This window comes from Myxine glutinosa, chromosome 1 (genome assembly GCF_964187855.1).
Source record: "Myxine glutinosa chromosome 1, kmMyxGlut1.1, whole genome shotgun sequence".
Classification (NCBI taxonomy): domain Eukaryota; kingdom Metazoa; phylum Chordata; class Myxini; order Myxiniformes; family Myxinidae; genus Myxine; species Myxine glutinosa.
Window position 1 is genome coordinate 70,660,006 of NC_136261.1, and position 18,431 is coordinate 70,678,436.

Genomic DNA, 18,431 nt, shown 5'->3' on the forward strand with positions numbered 1-18,431 from the left:
CTCGGCAGTGACGCACGCTGAAAGAGAGTACTCAGTTTTCACTCTGGTTTCTTGTTTTCTTTCTTGGTTGTCCGGACGATATCTCAGCCATCCTTTGAGCTAGGAAGCTGAAATTTCGGCACAATAGTGAGCAAGTCCTTTGTCAAAAACGGTATTTTTTGTTTTTTGATTAATCAATAAATTGAGGAGTTATTTAATTATTAGCGATTAATTAAGTACTTATTTAATTAATTACATTTCCTTTCGCTTCTGACCATTAACTCAGGCACCTTTTGAGTTAGGAAGCTGATATTTGGACATGCCAATGACCAGGTGATTTGGCTGCAAAGGATATTTTTGATTTATTAATTAATCAAGTAATCGATTAATTATTTAATTATTCGATTAATGACCAAAAACTTTTTTTTTTTTTTAGTTACAGATTCTGATGAAATAGTGGTAGTTTATGTGTTCTCTGACCAAATTGATTAATAATTTAATTTTTTGATGATTATTAATTATTTATTTTCATTATTAATTAATTATTTATTTTCTTTCTCATTTGGCCAATATCTCAGGCACCTTTTGAGCTGGGAAGCTAATATTTGGACATGAGTGACCAAGTGATGTGGCTATCAAGGATATTTTTGATTTATTGATTAATCATTTCATCTATTAATTATTTATTGATTAATCGATTAATTATTTAATTTTTTATAAATGACTTATTTAATTAAATTTCTAAAAGATACATCTTCAGATGAAGCACTATTGGTTTAGTTATGCGATTAGCCAATTGATTATGAAAATATTTTGTGATAATCTTTTATTGATTTTAATTATACAATTAATCAATCAATTAGTGTACACCTCTCCCTCCCAATGCAGCCTCTATGAGCTGCACTGCGGTATTGCCGGGCGCCGGAGGCGCCCCGGCAATGCCGCGCTGCAGCATATTTAATTATTTGGCATGGGGCGGTGTACTTTGAATGTATGTGTACTTGTTCTTGTTTGTTTTCTTGCTTTCTTCTTTGTTTGTCCAGGCGATATCTCAGCCATCCTTCGAGCGAGGAAGCTGAAATTTCGGCACAATAGTGAGCAGGTCCTTTGTCAAAAACGTTATTTTTTGTTTTTTGATTAATCAATTAATTGAGGAGTAATTTAATTATTAGCGATTAATTAAGTACTTTTTAAATTAATTTAATTAATTTTCTCTTCTGGCCATTATCTCAGGCACCTTTTGAGCTAGGAAGCTAATATTTGGACATGACAGTGACCAAGTGATGTGGCTATCAAGGAGAATTGTACACCGCACCTTTCCTATGCCATCTCCAGGCATTGCAAAACGTCATTGCCGGGCACCGAAGGGGGCTCGGCAGTGACGCACGCTGAAAGGGAGTACTCAGTTTTCACTCTCGTTGTTTGTTTGTTTTCTTGCTTTCTTGCTTTCTTTCTTGTTTGTTTGTCCGGACGATATCTCAGCCATCCTTTGAGCTAGGAAGCTGAAATTTCGGCACAGTAGTCAGCAAGTCCTTTGTCAAAAACATTATTTTTTGTTTTTTGAATAATCAATTAATTAAGGAGTTATTTAATTATTAGCGATTAATTAAGTACTTATTTAATTAATTAAATTTCATTTCTCTTATGCCCATTAACTCAGGCACCTTTTGAGTTAGGAAGCTGATATTTGGACATGCCAATGACCAGGTGATTTGGCTGCAAAGGCTCTTTTGATTTATTAATTAATCAATTAATCAATTAATCGATTAATTATTTAATTATTCGATTAATGAGTAAAAAAAAATTTAAGTTACAAATTCTGATGAAATGGTGGTGGTTTATGTGTTCTCTGACCGAATTGATTAATAACTTAATTTTTTTATGATTATTATTTATTTATTTTCATTATTAATCATTTATTTATTTTCTTTCTCATTTGGCCAATATCTCAGGCACCTTTTGAGCTGGGAAGCTAATATTTGGAAATGACAGTGACCAAGTGATGTGGCTGTCAAGGATATTTTTGATTTATTGATTAATCATTTAATCGATTAATTATTTATTGATTAATCGATTAATTAATTATTGATTAATCAATTAATTATTTAAGTTTTTTATAAATGACTTATTTAATTAAATTTCTAAAAGATACATCTTCGGATGAAGCACTATGGTTTAGTTATGCCATTAGCCAATTGATTAAGAAAATATTTTGTGATATTCTTTTATTGATTTTAATTATACAATTAATCAATCAATTAGCGTACACCTCTCCCTCCCAATGCAGCCTCTATGAGCTGCACTGCGGTATTGCCTGGCGCCGGAGGCTCCCCAGCAATGCTGCGCTGTGGGATATTTAATTATTTGGCATGGGGGCAATGTACTGTGTTCAAAAAGTATCCGACCTTTATTTTTCGTGCGTAAAAAAAAAGAAGCTAGGGAGGCGTTGATTGGTGCACGTATGTAGGTGATCCTAATGCACACGCGTTAATTTTTTCACACCTGCAGAAGCTGTCATTCGACGGCAGACCGCCGATGAGTGAGGACATGTAAGTGAGCGCCGTCGGATTTTCGTTTTTGACAAAATGACGGAAAAACTTGAACAACGCTACTGCATCAAATTTTGTGTAAAGCTTGGCGATTCCCAAGTGGAAACGATCCGCAAGATTCAACACCGTTCATTCCATTATGGAGGATTTGGGCTTCAGGAGAATCTCAGCGAAGTTCGTACCAAAGCTGCTAACGATTGAGCAGAAGCAACTCCGTTTGGAGATTGCACAGGACATGCTGGAGACTGTGAACAGCGATCCCAGCTTCCTCAACACAGTGATCACTGGCGATGAGTCCTGGGTTTATGGGTACGACCCAGAAACCAAGTTGCAGTTTTGATGCAAGTTTGATGAAACACAAAATTTGATGCAGTAGCGTTGTTCAAGTTTTTCCGTCATTTTGTCAAAAACGAAAATCCGACGGCGCTCACTTACATTTCCTCACTCATCGGCGGTCTGCCGTCGAATGACAGCTTCTGCAGGTGTGAAAAAATTCACGCGTGTGCATTAGGATCGCCTACATACGTGCACCAATCAACGCCTCCCTAGCTTCTTTTTTTTACGCACGAAAAATAAAGGTCGGATACTTTTTGAACACACTACGTACTTTGAATGCATCTGTACTTGTTTTCTTGTTTGTTTGTTTGTTTGTCCGGGCGATATCTCAGCCATCCTTTGAGCTAGGAAGCTGAAATTTCGGCACAATAGTGAGCAAGGCCTTTGACAAAAACAGCATTTTTGGTTTTTTTATTAATCAATTAATTGAGGAGTTATTTAATTATTAGCGATTAATTAAGTACTTATTTAATTAATCAAATTTCCTTTCTCTGCTGACCATTAACCCAGGCACCTTTTGAGTTAGGAAGCTGATATTTGGACATGCCAATGACCAGGTGATTTGGCTGCAAAGGCTATTTTTGATTTATTAATTAATCAATTAATCAATTAATCGATTAATTATTGAATTATTCGATTAATGACTGAAAAAATTTTTTTTTTTAAAGTTACAGATTCTGATGAAATGGTGGTAGTTTATGTGGTCTATGACCGAATTGATTAATAATTTAATTTGTTAATGATTATTATTTATTTACTTTCATTATTAATCATTTATTTATTTTCTTTCTCATTTGGCCAATATCTCAGGCACCTTTTGAGCATGGAAGCTAATATTTGGACATGAGTGACCAATTGATGTAGCTATCAAGGATATTTTTGATTTATTGATTAAACAATTAATCAATTAATTGATTAATTATTTAATTATTCGATTAATTACAAAAAAAAAAATCAGTTACAGATTCTGATGAAATTGTGGTGGTGTATGTGTTCTGTGACCGAATTGATTGATAATTAAATTTTTTAATGATTATTATTTATTTATTTTCATTTTTAATCATTTATTTATTTTCTTTCTCATTTGGCCAATATCTCAGGCACCTTTTGACCTGGGAAGCTAATATTTGGACATGACAGTGACCAAGTGATGTGGCTATCAAGGATATTTTTGATTTATTGATTAATCATTTAATCGATTAATTATTTATTGATTAATTGATTAATTATTTATTGATTAATCAATTATTTATTAATTTTTTTATTAATGACTTATTTAATTAAATTTCTAAAAGATACATCTTCGGATGAAGCCCTAGTGGTTTAGTTATGCTATTAGCCAATTGATTAAGAAAATATTTTGTGATAATTGTATCTCGCCGTGAAGGGGGCACGGCAGTGATGCACGCTGAAAGGGAGTACTCAGTTTTCACTCTGGTTTTTGTTGTACATCGCACCTTTCCTATGCCATCTCCAGGCATTGCAAATCGTCATTGCTGGGCACCAAAGGGGGCTCGGCAGTGACGCACGCTGAAAGGGAGTACTCAGTTTTCACTCTGGTTGTTTGTTTTCTTGTTTTCTTGTTTTCTTTCTTGTTTTCTTGTTTGTTTGTCCGGGCGATATCTCAGCCATCCTTTGAGTTAGGAAGCTGAAATTTCGGCACAACAGTGAGCAAGTACTTTCTCAAAAACAGTATTTTTTGTTTTTTGATTAATCAATTAATTGATTAGTTATTTAATTATTAGCGATTAATTAAGTACTTATACATTTCCTTTCTCTTCTGGCCATTAACTCAGGCACCTTTTGAGTTAGGAAGCTGATATTTGGACATGCCAATGACCAGGTGATTTGGCTGCAAACGCTATTTTTGATTTATTAATTAATCAATTAATCAATTAATCGCTTAATTATTTAATTATTCGATTAATGACAAAAAAAAATATTTTTTTTAAGTTACAAATTCTGATGAAATGGTGGTGGTTTATGTGTTCTCTGACCGAATTGATTAATAATTTAATTTTTTTATGATTATTATTTATTTATTTTAATTATTAATCATTTATTTATTTTCTTTTCTCATTTGACCAATATCTCAGGCACCTTTTGAGCTCGGAAGCTAATATTTGGACATGAGTGACCAAGTGATGTGGCTATCAAGGATATTTTTGATTTATTGATTAATCAATTAATCAATTAATCGATTAATTATTTAATTATTCGATTAATGACAAAAATTTTTTTTTTTTTTAAAGTTACAGATTCTGATGAAATGGTGGTAGTTTATGTGGTCTATGACCGAATTGATTAATAATTTAATTTGTTAATGATTATTATTTATTTATTTTCATTATTAATCATTTATTTATTTTCTTTCTCATTTGGCCAATATCTCAGGCACCTTTTGAGCATGGAAGCTAATATTTGGACATGAGTGACAAATTGATGTGGCTATCAAGGATATTTTTGATTTATTGATTAAACAATTAATCAATTAATTGATTAATTATTTAATTATTCGATTAATTACAAAAAAAAAAATCAGTTACAGATTCTGATGAAATTGTGGTGGTGTATGTGTTCTGTGACCGAATTGATTGATAATTTAATTTTTTAATGATTATTATTTATTTATTTCCATTATTAATCATTTATTTATTTTCTTTCTCATTTGGCCAATATCTCAGGCACCTTTTGACCTGGGAAGCTAATATTTGGACATGACAGTGACCAAGTGATGTGGCTATCAAGGATATTTTTGATTTATTGATTAATCATTTAATCGATTAATTATTTATTGATTAATTGATTAATTATTTATTGATTAATCAATTATTTTTTATTTTTTTTATTAATGTCTTATTTAATTAAATTTCTAAAAGATACATCTTCGGATGAAGTCCTAGTGGTTTAGTTGTGCTATTAGCCAATTGATTAAGAAAATATTTTGTGATAATTGTATCTCGCCGTGAAGGGGGCACGGCAGTGACGCACGCTGAAAGGGAGTACTCAGTTTTCACTCTGGTTTTTGTTGTACATCGCACCTTTCCTATGCCATCTCCAGGCATTGCAAATCGTCATTGCTGGGCACCAAAGGGGGCTCGGCAGTGACGCACGCTGAAAGGGAGTACTCAGTTTTCACTCTGGTTGTTTGTTTTCTTGTTTTCTTGTTTTCTTGTTTGTTTGTCCAGGCGATATCTCAGCCATCCTTTGAGCTAGGAAGCTGAAATTTCGGCACAACAGTGAGCAAGTACTTTCTCAAAAACAGTATTTTTTGTTTTTTGATTAATAAAATTAATTGATTAGTTATTTAATTATTAGCGATTAATTAAGTACTTATACATTTCCTTTCTCTTCTGGCCATTATCTCAGGCACCTTTTGAGTTAGGAAGCTGATATTTGGACATGACAATGACCATGTGATTTGGCTGTAAATGGTATTTTTGATTTATTGATTAATTAATTAATCGATTAATTATTTAATTATTCGATGGATGACTTAATTAAAAATAAAAAAAAAGTTACAGATTCGGATGAAATGGTGGTGGTTTGTGTATTCTATTAGCCAATTGATTAACTATGTATTTCATTTTTTTATGATTATTATTTATTTATTTTCATTATAAATAATTTATTTATTTTCTTTCTCATCTGGGCAATATCTCAGGCACCTTTTGAACTAGGAAGCTAGTTACCCCAATTTACACCAATTACACCAATTTATACCATTTACACCAATCATAATACAAACATTTATTTTATTTATTATTATTATTATTATTTTTTATTTATGTTTATTTTATTTATTTATTTTTCTAATATTTGTGATATTATTTATTTGTAATCAAAAAAGGTCCAAGTGGTGTGAAGCTCTAAATGGTCAAGGGTCCAAGCTGTCTAATCGGTCTGAAGAGTGTATGGGTCTAAATGGTGTTAAGGTCTAAGCTGAGTTGACGAAATGGACTTAAGTGGAGTAAAGGCTTAAATGGTATAAAAGATTGGAAGTGTGAAGGGATCAAAAGGTGCCTAGAGTAGTGAATGGGTCTTATTTGCGGACGACATTGCCATGTGGACCCGGAGCAAAAAAACCCCACTTTGTGGCCAAAGAACTCCAGGCAGATGTCTGCAGAAACGAGCTGTGGGCCAAAAAATGGGGTTTCTCGGTCTTCGGACCCAAGTCCAAATTCATAATTTTCACCCGGAAAAGGAGGATCAAGGACATATCGATAACATTCGATGGTAATTCCATTAAAGCTTCCCCAGATGTGTCCTTTCTCGGAATTACGTTTGACAGGGCCCTAACCTGGAACCCCCATATTAAAAAAAAACTTGCTGCCAAATGTGTAAAAGGCCTTAACATTCTACGAAGTCTCGCCGGTACATCTTGAGGAGATCATCAGGAAAGTCTCCTTCTGTCTAAAGCCTTCATCCGCTCCCAATTTGATTACGTCAGTCAGGCCTTTTGGGACATGTGCAAATCCAATCGCCATAAGTTGGAAACCCTTTGGTCGAGTCCTCTGTCTCGTTTCCTCGACTCTCCCAATGAAAAACCAGGCAATCCTTTATAATTATGGGCTCAGACTCGGACATTGCGCTCTAAACTCCCATTTACATAGGATATGGTGTCATCCGACGGGATTTTGCGAGCGGTGTGAGGTCCCCGAAGATTTCAAACACATTTTCATACATTGCCCTCGGTACGGGAAACCCCAAATCGAGCCTTTTCTGCTCTGCCCGAGAAATGGGGATCACATGGTGAGGTGCACGGTGCACCGGGTACACTTTTCCGACTGAACCAAAAGCATCCTGAACTCTGAAAATTGGTTTTAAGATATATAAAAGAAATGGGGTAACAATATAAAGCCCCCAGTATTATTATTATCATTATTTTATTGCTTCTGACAATTAATGTGTTCTAGTTCCGTGGCGTATATAGAGCCTCGCGGCTCTGCAAACGCCATTAAAGAAAGAGAAGAAGAAGAAGAGCATTAAAATCTCGGTTGTGAGCACGAAAAGTGAAATCTCTTCCCGTAAGACCGTGTGGGGAATTCGGGCAGAGCCTGACATTGACAAGGGAGCCGGAACCGTGTGAGGGAGAGATGGACATCGTGAAAGTGGAACCTGAATCGTGGGACCCGGAACCTGCACCGCTCGAACAACCAGGTGGGACGACGAGCAGCGTGAAGATTCGGGTTAAGGGGAAAACGAGAGCCTGTAACTTTAACATGTTTAAAATAGCGAGGAATCAAAAACCTAGTTATGTTATGGATTAATAAGATTTGCTGGCGATTGGTGATATGAATGAACCAGACTTGGTTGCAGAGTAATGGTTTGAGCGTCCGTTCTGTGTCTTGGAGGTCGATGGTTCGAACCCTGGACCTGGTCGAGTCAGTAAAGTCAGACCAATGATGGTACTGGGAGCTGACGTGCTGCTTCCTTGCTTGGTGTTCAGCACTTAAAAAAGATAGAGCATGGACAAACAACCATACATTGGCAACCATTGCGCAGGCATGATAGTCCTCATCATAACCTCCTGCCTTGAAGATCATATCCTCACAAAGAAAGTCGTATACAAACAAGAATGACCGCATTGTGGCCACAACCTGCGACATCATTCCTCCACACTTCCCCTTTCCCCCATCCCCCCTGCTCCCCAATGCTCTTACACACCCCTCCCCCTCCCCAATGCACTCTACAGTCCCCTCCCCCTCCCCAATGCGTTCTACACTCCCCTCCCCTTCCCCAATGCCCAACACTCCCCTCCCCTTCCCAATGCACTCCACACTCCCCTCCCCTTCCCAATGCCCCCAGCACTCTCCTCCCCTTCCCAATGCACTCTACACTCCCCTCCCCTTCCCAATGCACTCTACACTCCCCTCCCCTTCCCAATGCCCCCAGCACTCTCCTCCCCTTCCCAATGCACTCTACACTCCCCTCCCCTTCCCAATGCACTCTACACTCCCCTCCCCTCCCCTTCCCCAATGCCCCAATACTCCCCTCCCCTTCCCAATGCACTCTACACTAGAGTCCCTTTATATACAGAGTTGCGACATAGAGGGTCAGGAAAAATCTAGTCATGTGATTGCGTGGAGCCATTTTGAGTCCATCGCGGACAGGATCAGGATCGGACGCATATCGGTCAGCGTTTTAACGTTCCCGCTGTACGCAGCGTTCTCATTCGTGTTTTCCATCGATTTTATGACAAAACTAGACGACCCATGACCCGTTGGGTCAATGTTATTATATATAATTAAGGGGTTACCATGGTTACAGTGGGGGTCAAAGGTCAACCTATGGCGAAGATATATAATTTTCTCACACTTTCTAATAGAGAGGCAAAATGCCATATAAAACTAAATTTACTGGTTCTAATTGCTTTTATTTATCAATCCTCACATAGAAGAGCAGTTTTTAGTAATGAGCAGTGAGGAGAAGACCCCTCAGCCAATGATGCCACCCCGCAGCCAATGATGTGACCCCTCAGCCAATGATGCTACCCCTCAGCCAATGATGTGACCCCTCAGCCAATGATGCTCCACCTCAGCCAATGATGCCACCCCTCAGCCAATGATGCTACCCCTCAGCCAATGATGTGACCCCTCAGCCAATAATGCTACCCCTCAGCCAATGATGTTACCCCTCAGCCAATGATGCTACCCCTCAGCCAATGATGCTACTCCTCAGCCAATGATGCTACCCCTCAGCCAATGATGCTACCCCTCAGCCAATGATGCTATCCCTCAGCCAATGATGCTACCCCTCAGCCAATGATGCTACCCCTCAGCCAATGATGCTACCCCTCAGCCAATGATGCTACCCCTCAGCCAATGATGCTACCCCTCAGCCAATGATGCTACCCCTCAGCCAATGATGCTACCCCTCAGCCAATGATGCTACACCTCAGCCAATGATGTCGCCCCTCAGCCAATGATGCTACCCCTCAGCCAATGATGTCGCCCCTCAGCCAATGATGCTACCCCTCAGCCAATGATGCTACCCCTCAGCCAATGATGCTACCCCTCAGCCAATGATGCTACACCTCAGCCAATGATGTCGCCCCTCAGCCAATGATGCGACACCTCAGCCAATGATGTCGCCCCTCAGCCAATGATGCTACACCTCAGCCAATGATGTCGCCCCTCAGCCAATGATGTCGCCCCTCAGCCAATGATGCTACACCTCAGCCAATGATGTCGCCCCTCAGCCAATGATGTCGCCCCTCAGCCAATGATGCTACACCTCAGCCAATGATGTCGCCCCTCAGCCAATGATGCTACACCTCAGCCAATGATGCTACACCTCAGCCAATGATGTCGCCCCTCAGCCAATGATGCTATCCCTCAGCCAATGATGCTACCCCTCAGCCAATGATGCTACCCCTCAGCCAATGATGCTACCCCTCAGCCAATGATGCTACCCCTCAGCCAATACCCCTCAGCCAATGATGCTACTCCTCAGCCAATGATGCTACCCCTCAGCCAATGATGCTACCCCTCAGCCAATGATGCCACCCCTCAGCCAATGATGCTACCCCTCAGCCAATGATGCTACACCTCAGCCAATGATGCTACACCTCAGCCAATACCCCTCAGCCAATGATGCTACTCCTCAGCCAATGATGCTACCCCTCAGCCAATGATGCTACCCCTCAGCCAATGATGCCACCCCTCAGCCAATGATGTGACCCCTCAGCCAATGATGCTACACCTCAGCCAATGATGCTACCCCTCAGCCAATGATGCTACCCCTCAGCCAATGATGCTACCCCTCAGCCAATGATGCTACCCCTCAGCCAATGATGCTACCCCTCAGCCAATGATGCTACCCCTCAGCCAATGATGCTACCCCTCAGCCAATGATGCTACCCCTCAGCCAATGATGCTACACCTCAGCCAATGATGTCGCCCCTCAGCCAATGATGTCGCCCCTCAGCCAATGATGCCGCCCCTCAGCCAATGATGCCGCCCCTCAGCCAATGATGCCGCCCCTCAGCCAATGATGCCGCCCCTCAGCCAATGATGTCGTCCCTCGGCCAATGATGTCGCCCCTCGGCCAATGATGTCACCCCTCGGCCAATGATGCCACCCCGCATCCAATGATGCCACCCCGCATCCAATGATGCCACCCCGCATCCAATGATGCCGCCCCTCAGCCAATGATGTCGCCCCTCAGCCAATGATGTCGCCCCTCAGCCAATGATGTCACCCCTCAGCCAATGCCCCTCGGTCAGCTCGCCTCGGCCTTGATTGGTCGCGAGGGCTACCGATCCCGCCCCTCTTGATGACGCGTTGGCAAAGCCACGCCTTGTTCTTCGCGCTTGGCTGACTCCTCCCCCCCGATGATGAGGTGAAGACACGCCTTTCTTCTCCGTTGGTTACCTCATGCGTAATGGAGTCAAATGCAGCAAACAGTGGATGGAATGCAGCAAAGTGGCTAAAGAGTCAATTGCAGCAAACCTGGCAAACCTGGCACTTGGAAGCTGCCATGGGGTGTCGGAGGGGCCTACTCTTATTTAATTCGGTGCAATGAAGAGTTCGGTGCAAGCTTTATTACCCCTCAGCCAATGATGTCGCCCCTCAGCCAATGATGTCGCCCCTCAGCCAATGATGTCGCCCCTCACGATAGCACAAACGATACTATTCGCAGGAAGAATGTCGTATCAACCCTCCGACGGCGCTACGGACGCGGACAACGAATCACACCTCACGTCTATGGACGCGAATAGCAACATCCGCACGAATCAGTCATCAATGATTTTCATTGACGCGCCTGGTGGCACAGGGAAGACGTTTCTTATTAACCTGATTCTCTCTAAAGTGAGAGCGAGTGGAGAAGTTGCCCCCTGCGGTGGCCTCATCTGGCATAGCTGCGACATCATTGGCTGAGGGGCGACACCCCTCAGCCAATTATGCTACCCCTCAGCCAATGATGCTACCCCTCAGCCAATGATGCTACCCCTCAGCCAATGATGCTACCCCTCAGCCAATGATGCTACCCCTCAGCCAATGATGCTACACCTCAGCCAATGATGCTACCCCTCAGCCAATGATGATGATGATGCTACCCCTAGACGACCCATGACCCGTTGGGTCAATGTCAGTTTGAATAGATATGAGAATAGAACTAAAGTGAACGCTGGACATCATCAGGGAGATTATTTGGGCCAGCAAGCCATAACGCATAAGGCTCACCTCTCCAGCGTTCTAAATCACTTACCTGTGACACGTGATTTCGGCCCTTATCTCCGATCACGTTGACGGAAATCACCACAGCATATCGTCAAGATCCCTCCAAAAGGCTCGTCTTTGTCACATACATCACGCAACGTGCGATCCACAGCCTCGAAACTCTCTCTCCTGATCATAGGACACTCATCCCACACGATGAGTTTTGTACTTCGAAAGAGGTCTGCGATAGTGGAATTTTTATCGATGTTGCATACGCCATCTTCCCTCGGTGTCAGAGGGATTTGGAACCTTGAGTGCGCTGTTCTTCCACCAGGCATGAGGGTAGCAGCTATGCCAGATGAGGCCACCGCAGGGGGCAACTTCTCCACTCGCTCTCACTTTAGAGAGAATCAGGTTAATAAGAAACGTCTTCCCTGTGCCTCCAGGCGCGTCAATGAAAATCATTGATGACTGATTCGTGCGGATGTTGCTATTCGCGTCCATAGACGTGAGGTGTGATTCGTTGTCCACGTCCGTAGCGCCGTCGCAGGGTTGATACGACATTCTTCCTGCAAATAGTATTGTGTTTGTGCTATCGTTTTGCCGATCATCAAATGACAAATAAATTACATTGTGAAAATTAAAGATTTCAAATAAACCTATTTAAAGTGTATGCGCATATAAATAATAAAAAAAATCGAAGAAATATCTCTCGGTAATTTCCTGAAACATATTTTACTTCCGGGTAATAATGTTGAATGAAATGACGAAGATATATACTGTATGCCTGTTATTTTAGGCGGTGTATTTTCGTTTTCAACGTGGCGCGATTTTTAAAATATATCTCTGCAATTTCCCGTGTGTGCGTGAATGTTCTCAATTATTTCTTTTACCGAGTCTAAAACCATCGATAAAAATGAAATCAGATGGCGACTTAGATTGAAGATAAAGGCGTGAAACAGACTCAATGGCCTTGAAGTTACAAGCCTTTCAGAATTCATTTCGTTCTATAAACGGAAACTTTCATCGGATTTTCTTCCCGTTTTTTTTCAACCGAGTCTAAAACTATGTTAGCGACTGTGAAAAATGAAATGATATATCGAATTTGATTTGAAATAAAACTGAGAGAGAGAGCAAGACACCACGGGCCTACAAAACAGGCCTCAAAGCTATGCGAGTTAATAAAATGGTGGATATTACTACTCTCTCAAAGGGGTAAGCCACGCCCCCGGACCGATCGAATGTTACATACAAACACGCAAGATTTCAATTTTATAATTATATAGATAGATAGATGACAGGTTGTAGCGCCTGTGGGTGCACAAATAGAACGGAGAAGGGATTCAAGATGTATAGATTTCCATCAGATGCTAAAAGACGGAAAAGCTGGGAGAACAGAGTCAGTTGTGTTGGATGGAAAGTAACTTCTTCGTCAGTTCTCTGCCAGGTCAGTGTGATGGTGGTAATGGTCCCATATGCGTATATTTGTGTGCTGCGAGTGAGACTGGCCTTTGCTTTGGCTTTACAGGCTTGTTATCCATTGCTCGTGGATTAATTAGCACTTGAAGGGGAAGGTGTAGTGGTTACCTTATTCACATGTCGCGGTTATCTTATTCACATGTGACAGTTACCAATACGATATGTTTGGTCTAACCCACGCACACGGGCTTTTGGTTGTGTGGTCTTGACGCACGCGCGGCTGTTGGAGCCACGCCCTCCGAAGAGTGGAATGATTGTAATATTGGTTGCAAATTAAATAAATGTACTGTATGAATATCTCGCAAAGGAGCTCTTTATGAATGACGAGAATTTGAGCATGTATAGTTGTATACTCTGTTTTGAGGTACATGAATCAAAACTTACAAATTGTTGTTTATATACATGTACCAATGCCCTCTGCTGAAGGCACTATCCTGCCTGTGGTAGTTAGTACTCCAACAAGTGAATGACATGCTTTGTTTTTAACAAAATTATGTAATTTGCTATAAAAGTGGAAGGTTACAGGTTCACGGTTTGAGTATTAATCGTAAATGAGTTCAAAGCTTTTCACAATGGTCTCTGAGACCTTCGTAAAACAAATAATAAAATAAGTTTTATTTTTTGTACTTTCACATGGAAGATAGGATTATTGTCATTCAAAATTTTCAATGATGCTTCAGAAAGAATTTGCTAGAAACCAATTCATGCCAGTGATACAGTTGTATGCCACAACTGAGAAAGGGGGGGGGGGGGGGGGGGGATGCATTGAATGTATGTATTTGTCTCTGTTGATTTGAATGTGTGAGGACATTAACTTGTGTTTGTGTGTGTGACTTTCAATTTATAATTTGTATGTGTGTGCATTAGCACATGCGTGTATGTGTGTGTGTGTGATTGTAAATATGTAATTTGTATATGTATTAGAGTGTGTGTGTGTGTGTGTGTGTGTGTGTGTGTGTGTGTGTGTGTGTGTGTGTGTGTGTGTGTGTGTGTGTGTGTGTGTGTGTGTGTGTGTGTGTGTGTGTGTGTGTGTGTGTGTGTTAGAGAGAGAGAGAGAGAGAGAGAGATAGAGAGGGAAAGAGGGGGCCGGGGGTAGTTGGGCTAATCTATTTTTGGTGGGATTAATATATGATCGGCAACATGCAGCAAAGTTTAGATTAATAATTTAAATATGAAAATTAAATAAACACAAATATATACCCACACACGATAAACAAGGTCAAACAACTGCAGAAATACAAAGATAACTCTTAACATTGTATTGTACATGTGTACATGTATAAGCAGGGAGGTGAGAGTTCGAGTCTCGCTCTCGCCTCCCTGAAATTAAAATGAGTCTGAAATAAGCAGCACGTGTACCTGTCTAGTTCATTCCTTCTTTGTCATGGTTCTAAATGTCTGTGACTGTTAAATCACAACCAGCTCTGTGATTTTCTTCTTTATCATATGGCTCTTAGTTGTCATAAATCTTCTATTTTGTCATCTTCACATAATTTGTTCATTATCAACATGGAAAAGACCATTCCCATCTCTCATACATAGAGAACATAATGGAATACACGGTTCAATGCACTAGCGCCATGCAGCGGCTCCGCACTGAATGGACTCAAAATGGCGTCAAATCGTTAGTTGTCGCTACTCTCTCTATAAAGGGACTCTACCTACACTCTCCCCTCCCCTTCCCAATGCCCCAACACTCCCACCCCCTTCCCAATGCCCCGACACTCCCCTCTCCTTCCCAATGCCCCTACACTCCCCTCCCCTTCCCAATGCCCCTACACTCTCCTCCCCCTCCCCAATGCCCCTACACTCTCCTCCCCCTCCCCATGCCCCTACACTCCCCTCACCTTCCCAATGCCCCGACACTCCCCTCCCCTTCCCAATGCCCCTACACTCCCCTCCCCTTCCCAATGCCCCTACACTCCCCTCCCCTTCCCAATGCCCCTACACTCCCCTCCCCTTCCCAATGCCCATACTCTCCTCCCCCTCCCCAATGCCCCCACACTCCCCTCCCCTTCCCAATGCCCCTACACTCCCCTCTCCTTCCCAATGCCCCTACACTCCCCTCCCCTTCCCAATGCACCCTACACCCTCCTCCCGCTCCACAATGCCCCTACACTCCCCTCCCCTTCCCAATGCACCCTACACTCTCCTCCCCCTCCACAATGCCCCTACACTCCCCTCCCCTTCCCAATGCACCCTACACTCTCCTCCCCTCCCAATGCCCCTACACTCCCCTCCCCTTCCCAATGCACCGTACACTCTTCCCCCCTTCCCCATGCACTCCACACTCCCCTCCCCTTCCCAATGCACCATACACTCTCCCCCCCTTCCCCATGCACTCCACACTCCCCTCCCCTTCCCAATGCCCCTATGCTCCCCTCCCCCTCCCCAATGCCCCCACACTCCCCTCCCCTTCCCAATGCCCCTACACTCTCCTCCCCTTCCCATTGCCCCTACACTCCCCTCTCCTTCCCAATGCCCCTACACTCCCCTCCCCTTCCCAATGCACCCTACACCCTCCTCCCCCTCCACAATGCCCCTACACTCCCATCCCCTTCCCAATGCCCCTACACTCCCCTCTCCTTCCCAATGCCCCTACACTCCCCTCCCCTTCCCAATGCACCCTACACCCTCCTCCCCCTCCACAATGCCCCTACACTCCCCTCCCCTTCCCAATGCACCCTACACTCTCCTCCCCTCCCAATGCCCCTACACTCCCCTCCCCTTCCCAATGCACCGTACACTCTTCCCCCCTTCCCCATGCACTCCACACTCCCCTCCCCTTCCCAATGCCCCTATGCTTCCCTCCCCTTCCCCAATGCCCCTATGCTCCCCTCCTCCTCCCCCTCCCCAATGCCCCTGCACTCCCCTCATCCTCCCCAATGCCCCTGAACTCCCCCCCTCCCCAATGCCCCTGCACTCCCCTCACCCTCCCCAATGCCCCTGCACTCCCCTCGCCCTCCCCTATGCCCCTGCACTCCACTTGCCCTCCCCTATGCCCCTGCACTCCCCCCTCCTCCCCACTGCCCCTGCACTCCCCTCGCCCTCCCCAATTCTCCTGCACTCCCCTCCTCCCCAAAGCCCCTATGCTCCCGTCCTCCTCCCCCTTCCCCTCCCCCTCCCCAATGCCCCGATATTTGCCATCCTCAAAAATTATGTTTTGGACAAAGAGAATGTTAAGCCTCCTGTAACCACCACAAACAAAAGTTTTGAGGAAAAGAAGAAGACGGTTGGCTTCAAATCATGGAATGGCCAGCACAGTCTCCAGACTTAAACCCCATCGAGCTGGTTTGGGATGAACTGGACAGAAGGGTGAAAGCAAAGCAACCGACAAGTGCAACACATTTGTGGGAACTTCTGCAACAGTGTTGGGAAGAACTTCCCAAACAATATTTGATTTCCATTGTAGAAAGAATGCCACGAGTGTGTTCGGCGGTTATATCTGCAAAAGGTGGCTACTTTGCCGAGTCAAACATTTAAATTAAATATTGTTAAACAAAATGATTCTAAGATTTCTTTTTTATCTCCAATTGTTTATTTGTTCTATGCTTAATTTCAGAGTACATTGAGACATTAAACTGCGTAAATTTCAATAAAAACCTGAAAAATTGAGGTGTTCTAAAACTTTTGACCAGTCGTGTATGACTGCAAAAAATAATTGTCAAAAACAAAAAACCCTCGTGTTGTTCTGGCTGTACATACTACCACATCTGTGTACTTCATTTGTAGGTGAGCATACATGTACATCACAATCATCGTAATCAATCACCTGCCTTTCATAGTTTTATTTTCATTTTATTATCCCCCCACGTTAGTCACCCTGATGGCAAAATACAGCACCCAAGGGTGCTGTGTTGGATTTTCGATGTTTAGGCTTGCAGAAAGTTGTAGTGGTGAGGTCAATCAATGCAAGTGAACAAATAAATACCTCTTCCATTGATAACATTAAATGGAATTTCTTTGTTTTGAAATGGGAAATCGCGGCTCTTTAAGCGTCGATACCAAAATCGTGTGAAAATGTGGGCATTTGGTTGGAAAGATTTATTATTAAAATAATATAGGACACATTAAATGTGAATAAATAATGTTTGCAAAGATGTGTATGTGTAAATAATTTTAAATGTGCCATATAATCTACCAGACACAAACTAATTTCACTTCGAGGTGATTGATGTGGCTCAGATCAATAGCCCTGATTATCTGATGCTTTAGCCTCCTCCGTATTCAGTTTTTTTCAAATTCTTTGCCAGGCTCGGAGCATGGTAGCTCATATTTTCTACATTTTCTGAACCGTTGCTTTGCGTCATGCGTACTCGATCTCGAGTTGTGTATTCTGAATTCCAGACTATACTATAACAGGATGTATGTTTTACATCATGACTCCAGGTGGGGGGTCAGTCCCATCTAATACCAAAATGTTTAAAAGGTAGGGTTTAATTATTGCTCCTTTTCATTGTTTTTTTTGACTTTTGGCTTTCAGGTTGTGGAAGAAAGAGGGGGAAGAAACAAACAAACAAAACATTTCCTGACAACACAATGTGTAATTCTACTTTTCTTGACAACTGAATTTTATTTTGTCCCTTTGTATAAGTGTTTGTATAACGTTATACTGTAAACAGCACAACTGAATCACATGTAGGTTTTGGTTATGATGAAGAAGAACATGTCGATGCTCAATTAGACAACTGTGCCATATGTCGTGATAAGCAATGACTATTGTCCATTCATTGAAAATGACATTCCCACTTATCCCTTACACGTGCATATTTATAGGAGTCGAGTCCTTGAGAAACCCACAAACAGAGTTTTTAATTTTTTTTGCAGAACGACTGAATAAGATGAAGGTGGAACCTGAATATTTAAATGACTTGGAGACAAAAGGTAAGAAAGAAGCGGATTTCATTCTCATTCCTAATGGTTC

General features: G+C 42.1%; 2 protein-coding genes across 3 annotated transcripts in view; both read left to right on the forward strand.

Moving 5' to 3' along the window:
- LOC144890950 (T-cell surface glycoprotein CD4-like) overlaps positions 1-18,431 on the forward strand; it is a 144,794-nt gene that overhangs the window by 42,427 nt on the left and 83,936 nt on the right. The gene's annotated exons all lie outside the window — the stretch shown is intronic.
- The window catches only part of LOC144890961 (uncharacterized), a 58,297-nt gene continuing 47,646 nt past the window's right edge, over positions 7,781-18,431 (forward strand). The window contains exons 1-2 of one of the 2 annotated variants that reach the window (XM_078772843.1): positions 7,781-8,024; positions 18,335-18,391. In XM_078772843.1, coding sequence (XP_078628969.1) covers positions 7,961-8,024; positions 18,335-18,391 — 121 coding nt within the window. In that variant the 5' untranslated portion in view covers positions 7,781-7,960. Of the gene's footprint in view, positions 8,025-17,987; positions 18,051-18,334; positions 18,392-18,431 lie in introns of those variants that run through there. The other variant, XM_078772848.1, reaches the window with a different exon arrangement.